The 22,361-nt window shown below is 36.0% G+C and overlaps 1 protein-coding gene across 1 annotated transcript in view; it reads right to left on the reverse strand.

Moving 5' to 3' along the window:
- Positions 1-22,361, reverse strand: part of COL21A1 (collagen type XXI alpha 1 chain) — a 183,440-nt gene that overhangs the window by 108,996 nt on the left and 52,083 nt on the right. Inside the window, 4 exon segments of the mRNA XM_036870157.1 lie at positions 715-888; positions 3,906-4,122; positions 4,214-4,382; positions 19,146-19,697. Of these exon segments, the coding sequence (XP_036726052.1) occupies positions 715-888; positions 3,906-4,122; positions 4,214-4,382; positions 19,146-19,697 (1,112 nt within the window).

Genomic DNA, 22,361 nt, shown 5'->3' on the forward strand with positions numbered 1-22,361 from the left:
ATCTCTTCACATCCCTGACTGCATAGAGTCAGCTCAAGAAACCATCTTTAGTTTCAGAGATTTAGTTCTTGGCATGGAGTATTGTGTGATGAGTAAGCCCAGCACCTGTCACTATTTAAATATTTACTACAATTTGACGTGTGACATTAATACATAGAGACCATATGTGTAATCCTACATTTGAATATGACACGGTCTTCCCTTAATAGAAACAGAGTAAGAAAGACATACCTTTTCAGATAAAGGATTTTTCAAGAAATGGCTATCTTTTACATACACACTTCTCAACCCGCACACAGATACTCTAGTTTAAAGAGATACCAAAAAAGTCTTTGTTTATGAAGAACACTGACATGCATTAATCTAATTTTATCCTCACAGCTGCAAAGTAATTTTTATAACCCCCACTCACAGCTCTAATCCTTTCCCAAATTCATGATATATTCTATGCTTCTCCTGGGAAATATGAAATTGATGGTTCATAAGAACATAGAATTCTACCCTGCACCCTAGGGAACAAATTTCTAAGAATTATTATATTAAGTTTGATTTTTCATTTTCATACACACACACAAACACACAATTTCACTAATGAACTGACCACATTTTCATTAAGTCTCTTAAAGGAATTAAGTTAAATACAGTTAAATGGAGTAAATACTATCACCAAAGCTCCATTTTATATAATATGAAAAGCAGATCATTTTTATCCACCTGAACGGTTTCTTCTTTCCCAGAGTATTTTCCAATTTGGGTTTGCCCACTGATGAACATCCCTAAAACTGGATGTAAGGGCTTGCTTTCAATTTGTTGATCATCAATATACAGAGTTACATCTTGTTCGGTTACTAAGAGACGAATTTGATGCCAGCCTTCGTCAAATAATGTCTGTAGGAAGAAAATACAGCAGATTCATAAATAGAGCTCCAAACAATCTTTTCGTTTCTTTGTTTCTATTCTGTTGTCATCAAGTGTAAATCCACACCACACAGATTGATCGTACCATATTCTAACTCACCCTGACCCAAGCTGGGTCTCAAAGGCCAACCAGCAATTATTTTAATCCCTAGCTGCATTTCCATTTCACATCCCAAAGTGGCTGTAGCAAAGTATTTACTGAAACAACTCCCTCAAGGTCACAGATAAGTTCCTAATGTCCCAATCCAAGTGGCTTCTTTCATTCCCTCATTTTATTTACTTCATGGCAACTGTGGACCCTGTAACTAGTCCGTCCGCATTGATGGTCTCACTCAGCTTCCGTGATTCAAACCATCTTGGTCACCTTCATTCCTTCTTCTCCAACTGTCCATTCTCTATCTCTTTGAGGGCTCATCTTCCTCAATCTGCCTTTTAATGAGGGCATTCCCCACAGGCCTGTCCTTGACCTTTTCCATTCTCCCCTTGATGATCTCATTCATTCCGACAGTTCAGTTATAACTTTTATGGAATATCTCCCATATCCACATTGACAGCCTGGACCTCTTTCTCACATATGGTACCTATAATTCTAACATTGGCTAGAATAATTTTGCCAGGAGTTTCACAATCTGTCTGACAGAGTATGTAACAAAATGAACTTGAACTATCCCCCAAACTTTCTTCCTCTCCCGATTTCCCTGGGATAATAGTATCCTCAGCTTCTAAACCATACAAGTGCCTTTACCTCTTTCCCCTTCCCTCAGTTGCCATAACAAATAGATGCAAAATTCTATCAAGGATGTGTCTGAAACACGACTCAAATTCACTTCTCCATTGCCATTCTCATTGCCATAATTTAGGCTCATAGATGTCCTGCTTTATTTGAATAATGTTCAAACACATCTCAATCCCTACCACTTCCCTCTCCAAGCCAACCTTCTTACCTCTACTAGAATTAATATTATTAATTTCTGTATTCCTAGGACTTAGCCCAATTCCAGGAAAGAGTCAAAAGTATTCTTTACGAAAGAAGAAGGGAAAGAAGGAGAGGAGAGAGCTACTTTCACCATGACACGCCTGTGATCAAGACCTTTTGATGGAATCCCGTCATCCACTGATTGAAATGCAAAACCCTTTGTATGGTTCCCACGTCCATGCAAACTGACCTTATACCTTTCTAGCTTTTGCTTTCATGTATCTTATACTCCAAACACAGGGGGCACCACGTTCTATTCTCTAAATAAAAACCTGCATTTCACTACACATGACTACTCAATAATGAACCATTGACTTCCGTGTCCTTCTCTCTCTCCATCAAAATCCTGTACATCCTTCAAAGTCCATTCCAAAAACCGTCTCATTTATGAAGACTGGCCTACATTTTGTATTAGAATCCACTTTTCCTTACACAGTCCACTAACTTTTCGTACTTCTATTAGATACCAGAAGCACTGAATATCCCATTATAAATAAATTCCTTGAAGATTAGAAACATGCCTTATTCATTTGTCATTTCTTACACACAATGTGTCGTTTCTAGCACATTGCTTTTAATGAAAAGGGTAGACAACAATTTTTTTTAATTTATTCTGCTTACCAAATGAAGAAATTGAATAAATGCATAATTTCATGTACAGCCTTGTATATTTCCTAAATTATATAATGTATGGTTTGACTATCATAATTACAGTAATAATCAAAATGTAACTGTTTTTATCATGGCATCTATATTCTGAACACATTTGACTTGAAAAATACACTTTTAGTTTATGAATTTTATTAAATATATGCTCCTTTTGGGAATATAAACTGTCCTCCAAATAAATGTGAATTCTGTACATATTTCCTACCTGTATTTAATGTTCTGGCAAATATGAATTTATCTCAATATTCTGTAGGACATGGCAGTACAAAATAGACCAACACAGACTTTGAAAGTGACCAGATCTCAATTAAATTCCTGATGTCACCACTTACTAGCCATGTTACTTGGAAAGAGAATTTAACATCCTTGAACTTTGGTTTTTTGTCTTTGAAATGAGAGCAATAGCTTCTTCCCTGGGTGATTATTATAATTAAATGTTCCTGGCACCTAGAAGCAGGCACTCAAAAATGTTAGTTCCTGCACCCCTTAATCTCATATGAATTAAAAAACAAATTTTCACTAAAAATAGAGTTGCCATATATGATCCAGCAATCCCACTCCTGGACATATATCTGGACAAAACTATAATTCAAAAAGATACATGCAACCCTATGTTCCTAGCAGCACTATTTACAATAGCCAAGACATGGATGCAACCTAAATATCCATCGACAGATGAATGATAAAGAAGATATGGTACATATATACAATAGAATATTACTCAGCCATAAAAAAGAACAAAATAATGCCATTTGCAGCAACATGGATGGACCTAGAGATAGAGATTATCATACTAAGTGAACTAAATAAGACAGAAAAGGACAAATATCATTCGATATCACTCATATGTGGAATCTAAAATATGACACAAATGAACTTATCTATGAAACAGAAACAGACTCACAGACACAGAACAGAACTGTGGTTGCCAACGGGAAAGGGGGGTGGGAGAGGGATGGGCTGTGTGTTTGGGATTAGTAAATACAAACTATTATGTATAGAATGGATAAACAACAAGGTCCTACTGTATAGCACAGGGAACTGTATTCAATATCCTGTGATAAACCACAATGGAAAAGAATATGAAAAAGAATACGTATATATATGTATAACTGAATCAGTTTTCTGTACAGCAGAAATTAACACCACATTGTAAATCAACTCTACTTCAATTAAAAAAGAAACAAATATTCTTCCTTTGTTCCTTTTAGTCAGTGAGGCAAAATTAAAATATGAAATCAATATTTTTTGTCAGGTTCAAATTATGACTCTCCTCTCCCAAAACACACAAGACTGATGGTCATTCCCCATGAATACCATAATCATACCCAAGTATCTTTACCTTAACTCGAGGGTCAGCAAAGTTGACCAGTTGTGAGCCATTAATGATGCTGGTTGTTGTAAATAATAAAGTTTTATCCACTCCATTTAAGGTAACTGCTATTTGTGGCCTTCCATCAATGGTTAAAATTCTCCATAAATCCCACACTTTCTTGACCTTAAATCTCTGAGTGGAGACAAATACATATGATGGAGGAAGACCTTCTGGGAAAACGTTGCTGGAAAAAGAAGAACATGTATGAGCTTAAAGAATTCTCAACATGTCTACAGAAACATCAAGAAAACGCTGTATCAACACATAACGTTTACCTTGTGAGTTCTGATAAATCAACTTTTGATGTCACTTCATATCCTTTTATCTTTGTTGGTGAAAGCTGAATTCTTTTCTTAGCCTTTTTCTTTACACCCAAGCCTAAAAGAATATCAAACCCCTTCTCATCACGAGCTGCCACTGGAATTCGTGTTGGACAGACAGATTCTATAAAGCAAAAGCAAAAGGGGTAGAAGTTGATTAATCATGCGTTACTTCAACAAAAAGAAAATCAAGGGAGGAATATTAAAGAACATAGAATTATAAAATTTCTATATGCACACAAATGTATGTAAATGTATTTCTGAGAAAACATGCGGGAGTGTATTTGGTATTTGAGAATGAAGTCTCAATTGCCTTCTTTCTCCCAAAAGGGGGATGAAAGAAAACAGAAATGTAAAAGGCACATTTGTTCATGGATTGTTTTAAGGGCAACACTATGCTGAAATTTACACTTCACTATTTTGAATATGAGGCAACCTAACACCTGGCCAGTAGGAGAGGGCTGGAGCAGGATTCGTGATTCTCATCCAAGATTTGCTGGTAGTCACGCACACTTGGATAATGCTCTTAAATTTCTTGGATCTAGGAGATGAATTCTGATTGCTTTCTTGCATTCCCAGGATTTGAGGGGTAAAAAATGTGTGTTGTTCCCAATATCCTTTCCAGTTCTAGCAGTTTATAATCCTACAGTTCAAATATCTTGGTTCTCTCACTGTGGAAAAAACTTAACTGTAGGTCTTTTCTGTTCATGGAAATTCTTCAAATGGGCCTATTATCTCATCTATGATTAATCAGATTATATATTATATTAATCACATTTATAAATGAATAAAGACTTTTTCCTTAAGAAGAATCATTAAGGTTTGCATTATACAGTCATTGTTTTAAATTTAATTTTATTTTTTTGTACAGCAGGTTCTTATTAGTTATACAGTCATTTATATAAATTATAAAAATGTGATATTCTTTTCAATTCTCTGGGAAATCAGTGTCTCAAATTATGTGGAAAATTTTATTTGGTTGCAATGCTATTAAACTGTTATACTGTAAGAATGTTGCAATATTTTCAGATTCTTCCAAAGCCATCGTATAACATACACATTGAGCCTGACTGCTTATATTTTATAGAGCAGCTAAGAGAATAAAACAACAAACTCCACTAAATGTACTTTAAGATAATCACTCTCTTACAAAACATTAAGAAAAGGGAAAAGTATCATATTTATAAAACAGTAAAAAGTAAGGAGATGAATTTTATTAGCCCAATAATACTGTCATAACTTGTACCATAGAATATTAGAAATTAAATAAATGTTTGATATAAATAAAATTAGCTGTATTCCTGGGAAGGGAGGGGCATTTTCCTCTTCAGGTCTGAGGATGCTGAGTTTTTGTTTGTTTGTTTGTTTTTTAAGTAGCTTTACTGAGGTAAATTGATACTCAGTAAACTAAAGTTTACCATCTGATTAGTTTTGACATATGTATACACCTGTAAAACCATCACCACCGACAAGATAACAAACATATGCATCACCCCCAAAAGTTTCCTCATGTTCATTGCAATCTCTGTCTGTCACCATTCACTACCCCACTCCCATCCCCATTCTCAGGCACCACTGATATGCCTTCTGTCACTACAAATAAGTTTGAATTTTGTATAGTTCTATAAAAATGGACGCATATTGTATGTACTCCTTCTTGTCTGGCTTCTTTCATTCAGCATGATTATTTTAGATCCACTCTGGTTGTGTGTTTCAGTAGTTCATTCTTTTTTGCTGCTGATTGTAAGTCTATTGTATGAATACATCACAATTTATCTGCATACTTATTGATGGACATTTGGAACATTAATACTGGAAATAAAATAAAGGTTTGATATAAATAAAAGTAGATGTGTTCCTGGGAAAGGAGGGGTATTTTCATCTTCAGGTCTGAGGATGCTGAATTTTGAAGGGACCTATTCAATCACATTCTTCTTCCTCTGGGAAGCTTAGAGCTAACTGATGGGAAGATACAGGAACCAGGCAAACAGAAGATGCTGGTTAGAGGTGTCATCCAGTGAGTCTGATGAGACTGTACACTGTAATTAACCACCCCTGCCTGGCAGCCCAGCAGGGCTGATTCAATCCCCACCCACCTCAGGAGCAGGACTGCCTGTTAAGTTCACATATGATCTAAAGAGGAAACGGAACACCAGCTCCACAGACCTGCTGATCCAAAGGGAAGAACGTCTAAGGCACTTTGCCAGCTAGGACCAGCTTCTTTTATCAAACTCCCTTATCCGAAAATGCATCTTCTCATCAGTGGTGAAGAGTGAAAGAAGGTGGGGAGAGATCAGAAAAGTCAATCTACATACTCATTGCAGCATTGGTTTTAATTTTGAAGAATGAGAACCAAAAAGAAATTGCCTGAGTCAAGAAAAAAGCCAATTCAGGTGAATTTTGAGCAGAAGAGTGTCAAATCAGACTTCGCTATTAAACCATCTTTGCATTTTGAAATAATCCTTATTCTGACAAATATTATTCCTTTACTACATTACTGAACTAGTGTTTTATTTAGCAAACCTTTTCACCTCTACTTAAAACTGAGATTTGTTATAATTTTAAAACTTTTTAATATAAAATCAAGATGACTTATTTAAAAAAAGTCAGTCTGGCTGAAGTCCCTCCACGTGAAAACATAAGAAGCAGGGAATAAGTGTCCCAATAATACTGTATGACTGAGTTGAAATCACAAATCAATAAACTAAATTAAATTTTTCCTGTCATTATGATGCAGGGTTTGTTTCTAGCAGGGGGCAGGGTAATATAGAACAATAGGAAGCCTCACTTCAAATGCACTTGACTTAAAACTGCAAAAGAAAGAAGTTCAGCTGAAAAGAAAATGTGTTAAACATTACATCATACGAATATTCAGATTTGAATTGCTCCTCTGATTTGCTTTACAAAAGAGAAGTTATAAGATGTTAAAGAGCTCCAACTGAAGACCAGAGCCTGAGGTTTAGACCTCAGCCTCTCTCTTAACCTCTCATGAACCTCTGGCTTCTCATCTGTGAAGTGAGAATAATGATCTCCTTCACAGGGTTTTTTGGGGATCAAATGTGATGATGTATGTAAAAATGCTCTGTAACTTCAAAATAGCATGCAAGTGGGAGGGATAAAGCAAGTATTGTGTTCATCCTTTTTCTTTAATCAAATTTTTGCACGGTATTCTAATCCCCAGAATTGTATAGGAAACAGTGTGGCATGGTTCATGAAATCAGGAATGTAAATTAACAATCATGATACAGCCACATTTTCATTACCACCTAGCACATCTCATTAGGAGAAATGTATTTAGATAATTATATTTTCTTTTTTTTTGGCTTTCAATTTTTTTAAATTGTAAAATATACGTAAAATAAAATTTACCATTTTGACTATTTTTAAGTGTACAATTCATTGCCATTAACTACATTCAAATGTTGTATAACCATCACCACTATTTCCAGAAAAGTTTTATTATTCAGAAATAGAAACTTTGTACCCATTAGACCCTAACTCCCCATTCCTCTCTCCTCTCAGCCCCTGGTACACCCATATTTTTTTTAAGAAATAATTTTTCTTCCAAATTTGCTCACCTACAAGAATAATAAAATACCCTTACACATGGAAACTGAAAAGTAAAATGTAGATAAAATGCTCAAATACAGTTTGTATGTTTGCATATACCTAGCTATAGGAAACAGATAAAAGAAAGTTTCCATATATAAAAAGCTACTTTGGGGCTTCCCTGGTGACGCAGTGGTTGAGAATCTGCCTGCTAATGCAGGGGACATGGATTTGAGCCCTGGTCTGGGAAGATCCCACATGCCGCGGGGCAACTGGGCCCGTGAGCCACAGTTACTGAGCCTGCGCGTCTGGAGCCGCAACAAGAGAGGCTGCGATAGTGAAGAGGCGATAGTGAAGAGGCCCGCGCACTGCGATGAAGAGTGGCCCCCGCTTGTCGCAACTAGAGGAAGCCCTCGCACAGAAACGAAGACCCAACACAGCCAAAAATAAATATAAAAATAAATAAATAAATAAAATATTTTTTTTAAAAAGTTAAAAAAAAAGAAAAAGCTACTTTGATTACCAACCAACAATTCTTCCACAAACTTCTAGGGAAACAGAGGTCAATAATTAACTTCCCTATTGTGTAGAAAAAAAGAAATCTATGTATAACTATACAAACACATACAAAGAGGGGAATGGAAACTGGAATTAAAAACTGGAACTTGGAAGCTGTCATTTTAAGTACCAGGAAAATCAAATGCTAAGAGAGAGTCAGTTGGGACTTGCTATAACACATATAACAGGTAAGTAGAACAATCTAGATAAAGCAAGTTAGTTTAAAGGAGTGCCTTCAGAAGCAAGAACCAAAAAAAACCTCAAAGCCCTAAGTTCACAAATGGTTTCCTACACAGACTACACAGTTATAATTTTATTTGACTCTAATATGTTCAGAGAGTATTCAGAAAAGGAACACTTTCTGGGGTGGAGCACACATTAGTCCACTTATTTTAAACACTGGGGTCCAGTAATAATTTCCTTTGTGTTAAATCCCAGGGCTTAATAGTATAAGTAATTCAGTCTTATTAGGATCATAAAAATGTGTTTTATTTAAAATCCTGCCATGGACAAGAACACAAAAACTGTGTATCTCTTGAGTCTAACCAGGGAAATCACATGTGTCTAGCTACAGCTTTCTACTTGTAAGTTAATATGATAGGGGGACTATCATATTAATTAATAATGAACACATTATTCCAGATCACACCTAGCCTAGTTTGTAAGTGCCTACTTAATCCAATTGCAAGATTGTTTGTAAGTCAGCCCTCTGCAGAAGTCACATATTTTACTGACAACTGGGAATTTTATAAGGAGATTTGTGGTCAGAGACCAAAAGTAATTTTAGTGATCCAGACCCGATAATCCAATAAAACATAGTTGTCTACGGTGCCCCTGGTACAGTTTAGGTCTGTGCAAGCTAGCTTCTTTAAACTTTCCTGGATTGAACTTCGTTTTAATGGTAAGGCAAACATGAGTATAGGTGCCAAAGATACACAACCCTCAATGGCGTGCAGTGGCAATTTAAAACATTTGCCTTCCTGAAGGTCTATTATATCACCATGGACTTTAACATCATGTACAAATTCATAAAGAAGGAGGCACATTCACCAAGATTGTGATAACTTAGATTCCATCCCATCATATTGGAAATACACTAAAATAACAATAGCAAATCTGAAATAAATTATCCAAGCAGAAATTCTCTTACTAAAGCCCAACTTCACAAAGTTTCTTTTCTCATCACATGACTGAATGATCTCATTCTCTTTTACCAGCAAGTAATCCCACTGTCTTGAAATATAGGTTGATTTAGAATCCTTCATCAGAGGAAGGTGTCTGCCAAACGCATGGCTGACAGTAGGACATAGTAAGTGCAGATTTTTATAACACTCCTTTCAGTGGTGAGTCAATGGGATCAATAAACTCCAATTAGCCTTAAGTACAACTTATGCACAAACCAGAAAAGTCAAAATCTTTTTCACCAGTAAGTAGCCTCACTAACATAGAATATATTATTTTCCAACACTAAGAAAAAAATATAAGAAATGGAAACCCATCCTTGTCTTAAAAAATAGCTAAGGAGAATACAATTTTAAAGGCTTACAAAATTACAGAATAACTCATCTGGTTTTGCCATTTTTCATTGTAAAACCATTGATTATGTAATGAAATGCTTTTTTTTTTTTTTTTTTTTTTTTTTTTGGCTGCATTGGGTCTTTGTTGCTGCTCGTGGGCTTTCTCTAGTTGCGGTGAGCGAGGGCTACTCTTCATTGTGGTGTGCGGGCTTCTCATTGCAGTGGCTTCTCTTATTGTGGAGCATGGGCTCTAGGCACATGGGCTTCAGTAGTTGCGGCACGCGGGCTCAGTAGTGTGGCACACGGGCTTAGTTGCTCTGTGGCATGTGGGATCTTCACAGACTAGGGCTCGAACCCATGTCCTATGCACTGGCAGGTGGATTCTTAACCACTGTGCCACCAGGGAAGTCTGAAATGTTTCTAAGTTATTCTTTACTCTGACTACATACTATAGATGGAGAAAGGTAGTGTGTCTTGCCTTTACACTTTTCCAGACAATAGTCTGTGTCCAATTCCTGAAACTCATTCTTTACTCCTTTTCTGTTCCATTTTTAATTTGAATGGGAAGAATTTTTGTCAGATATTACATTTATGCATCATTTTAACATACAAACTCTATTTTTTTAAACAAACATCCATGCATCTTAACATGTCCCTCTGCTGCTCTAACATCTAGCATACTGATATTAACGTTCATGAGATGCGGTCTCTCTCACTGACAGGGCTGGCCCTCATAAGCAATAGGATATTGTAGAAATGAAGGGGTGTGGCTTCCAAGTCTAGACCATGAAAGACGCTGCAGCTCCCCCTTGCTCTCTTGGACCACTCACTTCGGGGGAAGCCAGCTGCCATGTTGCAAGGATGCTCCAGCAGCTCCTTGGAGACGTCCATGTGACCAGGAACTGAAGCCTCCTGCCAATAGCCAGCACTGACTCGCCAATCTTGTGAGTGAGTCACCTTAAAAGCAGACCCTCTAGCCCCAGTCATGCCTTCAGCGGCCTGCCACCTCAGCTGACATCTTGACTGCAATTCCTTGGGAGAACCTGAATCAGGACCATTCAGCCCAGCTTCACCCATGTCCCTGATCCACAGGAACTGTATGAGATAATAAATGTTACTATTATTTATACTGCAAAAAAATAAAATGAGATAAAATAAGGTCTCTATCACCAAGGTTGGAGTCAGCCACTTAGCCTAAGATTTCACTTCAAGAAAGTGACGTTGACAAAGTCAGGAACCAAACCCGGATCTCATTCTGACTCCAGAGATTGGGCTGGGCCACCATATTCATATGGCCCCAGGTTTAAAGAAAAAACATTCAAGTGCTTTACTTTAGTAGACATTGTGCTTACTGAATTTTTTTAAACTTTTTTATTAAGATACAACCTACATTCAGTAAAATGACTTAATCTCAAGTATACAATAGTTCAATTGCCACACATGCCTACACTCACATAGCTAGCCCCAGACAAGACACAGAATCTGTCTAACACCTTGAAAGCAACCTCATGATCCTTCACAGAGGATAACCACCACCACCAGGAGCCACCACTGTTATGATTTCTGTCCCCATTGATTAATTTAGTTTTGTCTGTTCTTGAACTTAATATAAATGAACAATGCAGTATCTTTTTTTTAAATTTGACTTCTCTTGCTCAACATAATGCCTGTGGATTTATCCATGGTTTTGCACATAAGAGTGATGTGGTTTTTGTTGATGGTATTGCTCTGTAGTATTCTACTATATGAATTATACTATGATGTACTTATATCCATTTTTCTGTGGGCAATCATTTGAGTTGTTTCCAGTTTGGGGTTATTTTAAATAAAGCTGCTATAAACATTCTTGAATAGTCTTTTGGTGAACATATGAACTTATTTCTCATAGTTAAATATCTAGGATAGAATTACTGTTTCATAAGATAGCAGTACATTTGCCCTAATAGATAATGTCAAAGACTTTCACAAAGTGGTTGTACCAATTTTCACTCCTACTGGCATGCCACCTGTCACTTAAAAAGGATGAAGCTCTTGTGAGCATAAAATAGGTAATTAGGTGATAGCTATTATACATCATATTTTAGAGAGAGAGAAAGGATGGGAGAATGAGCATTTTATACAAGCTTTACATATTCCTAAGAAAATTATTGTGAATGTTTTCTTGTTTGTTCCTTTCCTAGAAATAATTAACTTATACAGCTGCATCTAGATCCAATCATAAACACTGAGAGAAAAGTCTGTATGCTATAATTTGTATATTTTCTGAATCATGCCATAGTCATCCTACTTTTTCCAATTTAATACCCAAACATTGCTTTTCACATAAAATATAAACATATCATATTCCTTTATTTGAAACATAGCTCTAGCCTCTCTAATTAAATGAATGGAAAATTCATATTTTGGGATATACTACAAGCCCTTGACAATGTAGGTTTTCACCAATTCAGATTAGATTTAAATTCTTTTAATCTACAGATAGAATACAAAGCTATTGAATATTCTATGAGGTTTAATGAAATATTATACTCCATCATATCCCATCTGCCAAACTTCACCCCACCTCCCACCTGTCATTTTTCAATGTCCCATCTCTGTGGTTGTGAATTCAAGCATATGTGTACCAATAGTGGAGAGGCAGAAGGGAAGAATATGAGTTTCATGTGAGGGCAGACAAATTAATCACATACATGTTATGAAATCATGTAAGCTAAAATACTCACTACCTCCAAAAACAACTCAGTTGTCCTGGCCATGGCACCTGATATGTGTACCTTTACCTTTTATGTCTTCTACTGAAATGCAAGTTAAACTGAGTAGGGTAGAGTAATATACCAGGCCATTATTACAAAGTATTATAAGACTTAAATTAGATAATCAAATTATCCAGCAATCACCAAGCAAAGAGTCATAGAAAATATGAGTAATTTTCGGTGAGAGAAAAAGAAATTCAGAAGTCCTGAACATCATTCCAAGTTAAAGTGCATCATGGTGGAAAGCACTGGAGGGAAAAATGTCCCTAAGTTTTTTGGAATGAAAGACACCAAAGTTCCACTTGGGCAAGTGGTATCCCTCTCTCTCTCCCTCTCTCTCTCTCTCTCTCTCTCTCTCTCTCTCTATCTATCTCTATCTCTTCATCTTTCTATCTCTCTGTCTCTCAAGATATGGCTACATTTGCACAGCTAATTGCTAATTCTGACCTCTGGTCCCTCTTGGGTCAACACCTATACTCTTTTAAGAAATAGATAAGTTTCCTGCTTCATCCAAAAGTCAAGATAGTGGAAAATGGAACAGTAAGAATACACAGGCAGTTTTCTAGGGCCTGCTCTTTTAACTACCCACACCTGTGCACAGGCACGTTCAGCTCACCTGAATCAAAATATGGGCCTTGAAACCCCATCATTCAAGCCACAAGCTGTTGGAAGCCCTTGAAGACACCTAAGGAAGGTATCTTCCAGAGAACAAGGGGAAATTACTTTCTTTTCCCTCCTCATTCTGTTGCACCAAGCCCATGCCTGGTTGACTCATAAAAGAACAGAGAAGTGAAGTCAGCAAGATGGCAGAATAGAAAGTCCCAACCCACATTCCCCCACTGAAACACAGATTGGACCAAAATACCTTTGTGAGATTCTGGTTAGGAAGCTGAAGTTCCCCAGGTGAGCACAAAGCCAAGAACAGCCTCAATGAAACAGGTAATTAAGAATAATTTCACCTTACCCACATCAGTCCCTCTCCAAGCTGACACAAATAAGTGCCAGGAGAGATGCCCTAGCTTGTAATGACTCCCACAGGAGGGAAAAAGAAAAGGGGAGCATGCATCCAGTGCTCCAGCTTTCAGCTTGTCTTGCCTCATTTGCAGCACTGAAGGAACCAGAATCATTTGGATACTGGACTGCTGAGAACAAATAAGAGTGGGAGGGTGGCTTGTTGTGGCTGGCATGGCTCAGCATGATCAAGAGAAGACACACAACCTGAGACTTCTCCCTCAGAAAGAGAAAAGAGTGGAGCATGTATTCAGCATTCTAGATTTTCAAAGGGCTGCCTGAAGGAATGATACTGGTCTTGCCTGACTAAGGGTGGTGACAGGGAACCAGCATACCTGGACACATGGTGGTCACTGAGAACAAAGGAGTGGGAAACTTGTGGTTAGAGAACTAGAGAACTTGAAGTATTACAGACAGACACCAAAGGGACAGACACCAAAAGGAGTGAAAGATTATGAGCTCCTGAAAAAGAAACCAGTCTCTCTAATTAATGAATTGCTCACACAATTACAGAGAAATCACATCTCTCCAAAAAAGGTTTCAGAATCTCTAGCCAGAGTGATTGCTGAGGGATTTCCCCTGTGCAAAGCCAGTTGGTAAAGACTGGGAGACATAACGGTTTTTTCAAATGTGTGAATCTTGAAACAAACTATGAGACACATGACCCAATCAAAGGAACAAAATAACTCTCCAGATACTGACCCTAAAGAAAGGGAGGTATATTATCTGACAAAGAATTCAAAATAGACATCATAGGATGTTCTATGAGCTCAAGAAAATGATGCATCAACAAAGTGAGAAAAAAGACAGAAAATGTAAAGGAGAACCAAACAAATTTTTGGAGCAGAAAATAATAATTGAACTGGAAAATTGACTAGAGGGGTTCAAAATCAGCCTTGATCAAGTAGAAGAAAGAATCAGCAGACTTGAAGACAGGTCCTTTGAAATTATCCAGGCAAAATTTTAAAGAATGACAAAGATTGAAGAAAGCCTAAATGTCTTATGCCCACCATCAAGTAGACCAATATATAGATTATGGGAGCTGCAGAAGAAGAAGAAAGAAAGAAGCAAGCTTGTTTAAAGAAATAATAGCCAAAAACTTTTCAAATCTAGGAAAGGAAATGGACATGCAGATTAAAGAACTCAAAGATATCCACATCAAGACACATTATAATCAAATTGTCGAAAACCAAAGACAAAGAGAGAACTTTGAAAGCAGCAAGACAAAAGCAACTCACTATGTACAGGGCACCCCATGACACAATCACCAGATTTCTGAGTAGAAATCTCACAGGTCACAAGGGAACAGGATAATATATTCAAAGTGCTCAAAGAAAAAAAACTGCCACCCAAAGATACTATATCTGGCAAAACTGTCCTTCAAAATAGAAAGAGAAATAAACACTTTCCCAGATTTAAAAAAGCTGAGGAAGTTTATTACCACTAGACCTGCCTTATAAGAAATACTAAGGAAGTCCTTCAAATTGAAAGGAAAGAATATTAAACAGCAACACAGAAGCACTGGAAAGTATAAAACTTGCTGATAAAAGTAAATATAGAGACAAACTCAAGAATACTGTAATACTGTAACAGTGGTATTTAAATCACTTTTAATTCTGATACAGAATTTAAAAGACTAAAGTATAAACTACAACTGTGAAATTGTATTAATGGATACACAATATAAAAGGATGTGATTTGTGGCATCAATTAGAAAGTGTAAAGAGGACAGGAATAAGCAAAAATACAGAGCATTTGAAGTTATCAACTTAAAATAGATTGATATAACTATATGATGTTTTATGTAACCCCCATAGTAACCACAAAGAAAATACCTATAGAAGATATGCAAAAGTATATTTAAAAGGAAACAAAACATGTCACTCCAAAAAAAATCAATGAAACACAGAAGACAGCAAGAGAGAAAAGAGTGACAAAAAAAAGCTGTCAGAAAACAATAAATGACAGTATTAAATCCTTCCTTATCAGAAATTACTTCAGATGTGAATTGATTAAAATCCCCAATAAAAGGCATAGAGTAGCTAAATGGATTTAAAAAAAACGACAAGATCTACACTATCTGCAAGAAATTTACTTTAGAATTAAGGACACACACAGGATAAAAGCAAAGGGATGGAATAAGATACTCCATACAAATGCTAACCAAAAGAGAGCAAAGGTGGTGACACTTATATTAGTCAAAAACTGTCAAAAGAGACAAAGAAGGACATTAAACAATGAAAAATGGTCAATTCACCAGCAAAACATAACAATTATAAATACATATGCACTCTACATTACAGCATCCAAATATATGAGGCAAACGTTGACAAAACTGAAAGGATAAATAGACAACAACACAATAATAGTAAGGGACTTCAATGCTCCACTTTTAATAATGGATAGAACATCCAGACAGAAGATCTGTCAGGAAACAGATCTGGAAACAGAGAATTTGAACAACACTATGGACCAAATGGATCTAACAGACATATAGAACAGCGACCCACCGCCACTCCCCACCACCACAGCAGCAGAATACATATTCTTCTCAAGCACAAATGAAACTTCTCCAGGATAGATAACATGTTAGGTAAAAAAAAAAAACAAGTCTTAACAAATTTAAGAAGATTGAAATCGTACCAGGTATATGTTCCAACCAAAATGGAATGAAACTAGAAATTAATGTCAGGAAGAAAACTGGAAAATTCACAAATATGTGGAAATTAAACAATATGCTCTTGAACAATCATTATGTCAAAGGGGATATTAGAAATTATCTTGAGATAAATAAAAACTAAAACACAACATACCAAAACTTATGGGATGCTGCAAAAGCAGCACTAAAAAGGAAATTCATAGCAATAAAAATCTACATTAAAAAATAATAAAGATCTCAAATAAACAGCCTAACTTTACAAGTCAAAGAACTAAGAAAGAACAAACTAAGCCCAAATTAGAAGAAAGACTCTCAGATAAACAAAGAAATCATTGCGCATCACTCTTAAGTGGTCCTGAAATAAGGAGTGTATTGCAGAATACACCTCCGAGGAAACAGTAGGTCCATGAAGATGGAATAATCCATGTGGGAACAAAGAGGTGGATAATATTTTGTACATCATGGATCAACCACAGTACAGTATAAAAGGGAACGATATTAGGAAATAGTAATCCTATATGCTAAACACCTCAAAGTAGAAGTTAACTATTTGTCCAAAAAAAAAAAAATGAATTTGTTAAATAATCAAACACAAATTACATGATTTGAAGCAGCTGCAATACAGCAATGCATTAATTTAGTGCATTAATCATAATCTAATACAGTACAAAAAGTCAAGTGCAAAAAAGCCCATATCTTCCACAAGTACAATTTCAAAAAGTACATTTTAAAAGATGTCTATTGTACAGTGAATATGCGAACTGAATAGACACAGACATTACTTACATTCTTTTTCTGAGTGTAGATGAAGAAATATTTGGCAAGATTTCGAATTTGATTTTTTTTTTTTTTACAGATCATACATTTTAGCTGAAAGAATTTATACCCGTTTTCACACAGCAACTCTTTCATGTGTATTTTAAAATTTTTATATAGAGAGAATGCATTTACCAAAATACAGATCTACAGGAAAAGTCTCTGAAGCAAATACTAAACATATTTAATCAAATTTATATTTTAGGATTAAGATGAATGGTAAGTGGGACTTCCCTGGTGGCTCAGTGTTTAAGAATCCGCCTGCCAATGCAGGGGACACAGGTTCGAGCCCTGGCCCCAGAAGATCCCACATGCCACGGAGCAACTAAGCCCGTGCGCCACACTACTGAGCCTGTGCTCTAGAGCCTGCAAGCCACAACTACTGAGCCCATGAGCCACAACTACTGAAGCCCGCACGCCTGGAGCCCATGCTCCTCAACAAGAGAAGCTACCACAACGCAACGAAGAGTAGCCCCTGCTCACCGCAACCTGAGAAAGCCCGTGCGCAGCAACAAAGACTCAACGCAGCCATAAATAAATAAATAAATTTATAAAAAAAGAAAAAAGATGAATGGTAAGTGAAATTTCACCATGAAAAGTCTATTTTAATAATGAAATATACCTAGCTTCAAAACCAAAGAATTCTAACAACATATTAAAAATATAAATCCCTTTGACCTGTTCAACACAACAAAAGTCAACACAGTCTTCCTGTTAGAGATTCATAAAATGAATAACTGTAATGACCATTTGTACTTACTTGTTAGTACCTTTTTTAAAGTTTTATTAAAGAAATGCTTAATAATCTTCTATGCTTTTTTTTCTCTTTGTTTTGAAGTAGTTGTTTAATATTTCCATGTTTTTTAAAAGAAATAATCCAAAAAGCTTTAAAATGTTTTTCTCTACCATACCCCCCAAATATGAAGAAAATGAAGGAATTGATTTTTTTTCTAAGCCACAATCATTTAGAAATTTTTCTATCAAATGTGAACCAAACTATTTGTGTATTATTTTGTAGGTAAACTGGGACAAAAGCATTTCCATCTACATGAACATTATTTTTAGGTATACAGTATATTAAATGCCTATAATATTAAAAATAAAAGATATGAATAAATTATTCTTCCCCAAAAATAATGTGAACACAAGCAAGTCTATACACTAACAGGATTAATGTTTACCAAAAACTGGAACTTTCCCATGGGAACCTATCATACACATGAAGTCAGATTTTATGAAATGATATAAACATAATTAATAGACTGGTAAGTACTGTATTTTCAAATGTTCCCTCACTGCTGGTGGGAGTTTAAGTTTTTCTCAAGTGGAATTTTTAACATTCTTCCAAAGTTTTAAAAATGTTAGTAATTTGATCTTTGTTTTCTGAAGAAATGATGAGAGATTCCCATTCAGAATTAGATAGAGGAATATTCACTGTTATTTGTATTAGAAAAACTTAGAAATAAACCAAACATACAAAAATGGAGAAATTATTAAATAGATTATCTTAAAAGATTGTCCACTCATATTAATAGAGTATTAAAATTATATACACAATAAGAGTATAAATAATATGAAAATAGAGTATGAAATTATATATACAATATTATCTTTATTTAGGCACATGAATAAACTCTCAGACACACTGAAATCAAAAAAGGAAAAGATTAGGATGAAAAAGACAAAAACTTGTCAACAGGAGCGATGTGATCATGTGTGGTTTACATATATTTTTATTATTTAGGTGTTTTATTTTCTACCATCTCCACAATAAACATATTGTAATTGAAAGGAAAACACAAAATATTATATTTTCCAACTGTAGATTTTATAAGAAAACAATTGTTTCTAAAAACAAAATTTATCCAGAAAAATATAACACAAAAATGTATGCTCACCTCATTTCTAACTTAAATAATTTGACATTAAATATAACCATCTTCCCCAGTTCCCAAATGAACAGGTTATACCAAAATGTAAGAAAGCATCATTATTACTTGTTTCCACATTATATTAAGGCTTACCTTCACAAAGTTTCTGCTTCATCACCTCCCTTATTTTGGATATTGCAATATAGTCTTCCACATAAAACACATAAGTAGATGAAGGCTTGTTGGCAATAGCTCTAAGTTCTGCCTCTTCTGTTTCTGAACCAACACCGATGGCAAATAATGTTATTTTACTGTCTCTTGCTGCTTCTGCCACATCCTTGACTTCATCTTGGGATTTACCATCTGTAAGGACTACTGCTATCTTAGTCAGCAATCGTGAAGACTTGGCAAAAAGGTAATCAAGGGCAAACTGGATGGCCTTTCCAGTCTTTGTGTTTCCTCCCAAGTAGTGTATGGACTCCACGGCTGCCATCAAATTCTCTCCTGATTCATGGCTCCCAAGGGGAATCTCCAGGATGGGGTAGTCACTATACTGAACCACTCCAACCTGAATAAACTTCGGTCCTATGTCAAAGTTTTTTGTGATATTGACAAGCCACTTTTTCACTATTTCAAAGTTTTCTGGGCCCACACTGTAAGAGCCATCCAAGATGAAAACTAAATCTGTTGGAGCAGTACGACAACCTAAGTGAAAAAGAAAACCATCAGAGTATATGTGTTACATAAAAAACAAAAATTAGAGGCTTTAAATGCATGAATTTTTAATTAACCAGACAGGGGGAATCCTTTCACATGTATATACATAAAGTTGCCACAATGTATAGTTCAACTATCTTATAATTTTATATGTCAATTATACCTCAATAATGCTCAATTTTTTAAAAAAAGATAATAGTAACCAGTTCATAAGAGCTTTGTAAAGATTAACTATGATACACTGCCTAGCTTATGAAAATACTTTATAAATGAGGGCTATGATTTTTGTTGATATTTTTTAATTAGCTTGTCTTAATTTAAATATTAATGATTCAGCTTTAAAAATAGGGAATAGGGACTTCCCTGGTGGTCCAGTGGTTAAGACTCTGCACTTCCACTGCAGGGGGTACGGGTTTGACCCCTGGTCTGGGAACTAAGGTCCCACATGCTGCACCATGTGGCCAAATAAAAAATAAATAAAAATAGGGAATAAAAAATGGATGCTGTATATGAATATGATATCTAGATACCTCTTTGTAGGGGCAGGTATTACTATAAAGCAACATTTTATTGTATTTCTCCACTGAATAAATGAAAACACAAAAAATTTTAATAAATGAATGATTTTCAGCTATAGACTAACATCATTGTTTTAAGTTATCAGTGAAATATGTTTAGTTTAATGCTAACCTGAAATATTTACAAAAATTTATATAAACCAATGAATGGGGGGAAGAAATTAAAAACAAACTTTCTGCCATCTTCAGGACTGAAGTAACCAGCAAAGATCCACGTTCTTGATATAGTTGAGAAAATGTAAATGAACCAAGATTACGAAAGCAGTCACTCTTGCACTACATGCAAGATGAATGTTTAAAGGTCTGATTGCTCATCTTCAGTCACAAATGTAGCCAAAACAATAGCTCGTGTGAAGTGAATCTATGTTCAAGGGCATAAAGCTATTCCTTTCTCTGTAAAGATTCTTGTTTCAAGATACCAGGAAACATGTGATCAGCACATCTTAGAGTTCTACCAGGAAAAAAAAAAAAGACTATCTGTGGTGTAAGTTATACCCAGGCAAGTTTTAAGCACGTGTGAAAAGAAAAAAATATCTTCTTTGTAGCCACTATGGAAAACAGTAAGGAGGTTCCTCAAAAAACTTAAAATAGTGTTGCCATATGATCTAGCAATCCCACTGGGCATATATCTGGACAAAACTATAATTCAAAAAGATACATGCACCCTTATGTTCATAGCAGTACTATTCACAATAGCCAAGACATGGAAAAAAACCTAAATGTCCATCAACAGATGAATGGATAAAGAAGATGTGGTTCATACATACAATGGAATATTACTCAGCCATTAAAAAGAATAAAATAATGCCATTTGCAGCAACATGCATGGACCTAGAGATTATCACACTAAGTGAAGTAAGTCAGAAGGAGAAAGACAAATACCATATGATATCAGTTATATGTGGAATCTAAAATATGGCACAAATGAGCTTATCTATGAAACAGAAACAGACTCACAGACATAGAGAACAGACCTGTGGTTGCAAAGGGGAAAGGGGGGTGGGGGAGGGATGGGCTGGGAGTTTGTGATTAGTAAATACAAACTATTATGTATAGAATGGATAAACAACATGGTCCTACTGTATCACACAGAGAACTATATTCAATATCCTATGATAAACTATAATGGAAAAGAATATAAAAAAGAATGTATACATATTTATAGCTGAATCATTTTGCTGTACAGCAGAAACTATCACAACATTGTAAATCAACTATACTTCAATTAAAAAAAAGATTTCCTTAACTCTCTTTTCCACAGTACACAACGTGCTTCTAACCCTATCTCATTCTTTCAGTATGTATATATTGAATACCTGTTCTGTCCTTGATATCATGCTAGGTACTGGCTTCAAACATACTTGAGATATCTCAAAAAGCTCCCAGCCTAGTTAAGATGGACAACTGGCTGGTTAGAGAAAGTACAAATAACTATGAGAACATTGAGGAGAGGGTGGCAACCTAACTATGTCAAGCCAGGGGCAGTTTTGTTGGAAGGCTGAGATCAGAAAGCAGAGTTTTAACCAGGTCAAGAGGACGACATTCTAATCAGAGGGAGCAGCAAGTGCAAAGGTCCAGAGGTGAGAGACAGACACAGCCCCAAAGACAAACTGGTTTGTTTGGGTAATTCCAATGGTTTTGAAACTGCACTCCTTCTCTGGTAGGACTTGAACCCACCCACATCTCAGAGTGGGACTTGAACCCGTGATCCCTGACTAGGAGGGGACTCGAAACCACTGTCTTTGGATTAAAACCACTCACCTGGGGTCAGGACTTACTGAAGCTCAGGTTCTTCTGTCTCCTCACAGAAGAAATTCAGCGTGAGGCAAAGTGGAAGGCAAAGAGTGAGTTTATTAGCATAGGATGCTTGTGAGAGATAAGCGGGCAGGCAAGGGAGTGCAACCCCAGGAACAAAGAGCCCCAGGAAAAAAGAGGGCTACGTTTTTATAATCAAAGAAAAAGTGGGGAGGGGAGAAGACCACCTTCTTCCTCTTTCTTGGGCAGATGTCAAGACTCATATCACTAGTTCCTCCTTTGGCCCTATACGGTCTAACCAGGTCTAACTGCCATGGCA

Source organism: Balaenoptera musculus, chromosome 11, assembly GCF_009873245.2.
Source record: "Balaenoptera musculus isolate JJ_BM4_2016_0621 chromosome 11, mBalMus1.pri.v3, whole genome shotgun sequence".
Taxonomy (NCBI): domain Eukaryota; kingdom Metazoa; phylum Chordata; class Mammalia; order Artiodactyla; family Balaenopteridae; genus Balaenoptera; species Balaenoptera musculus.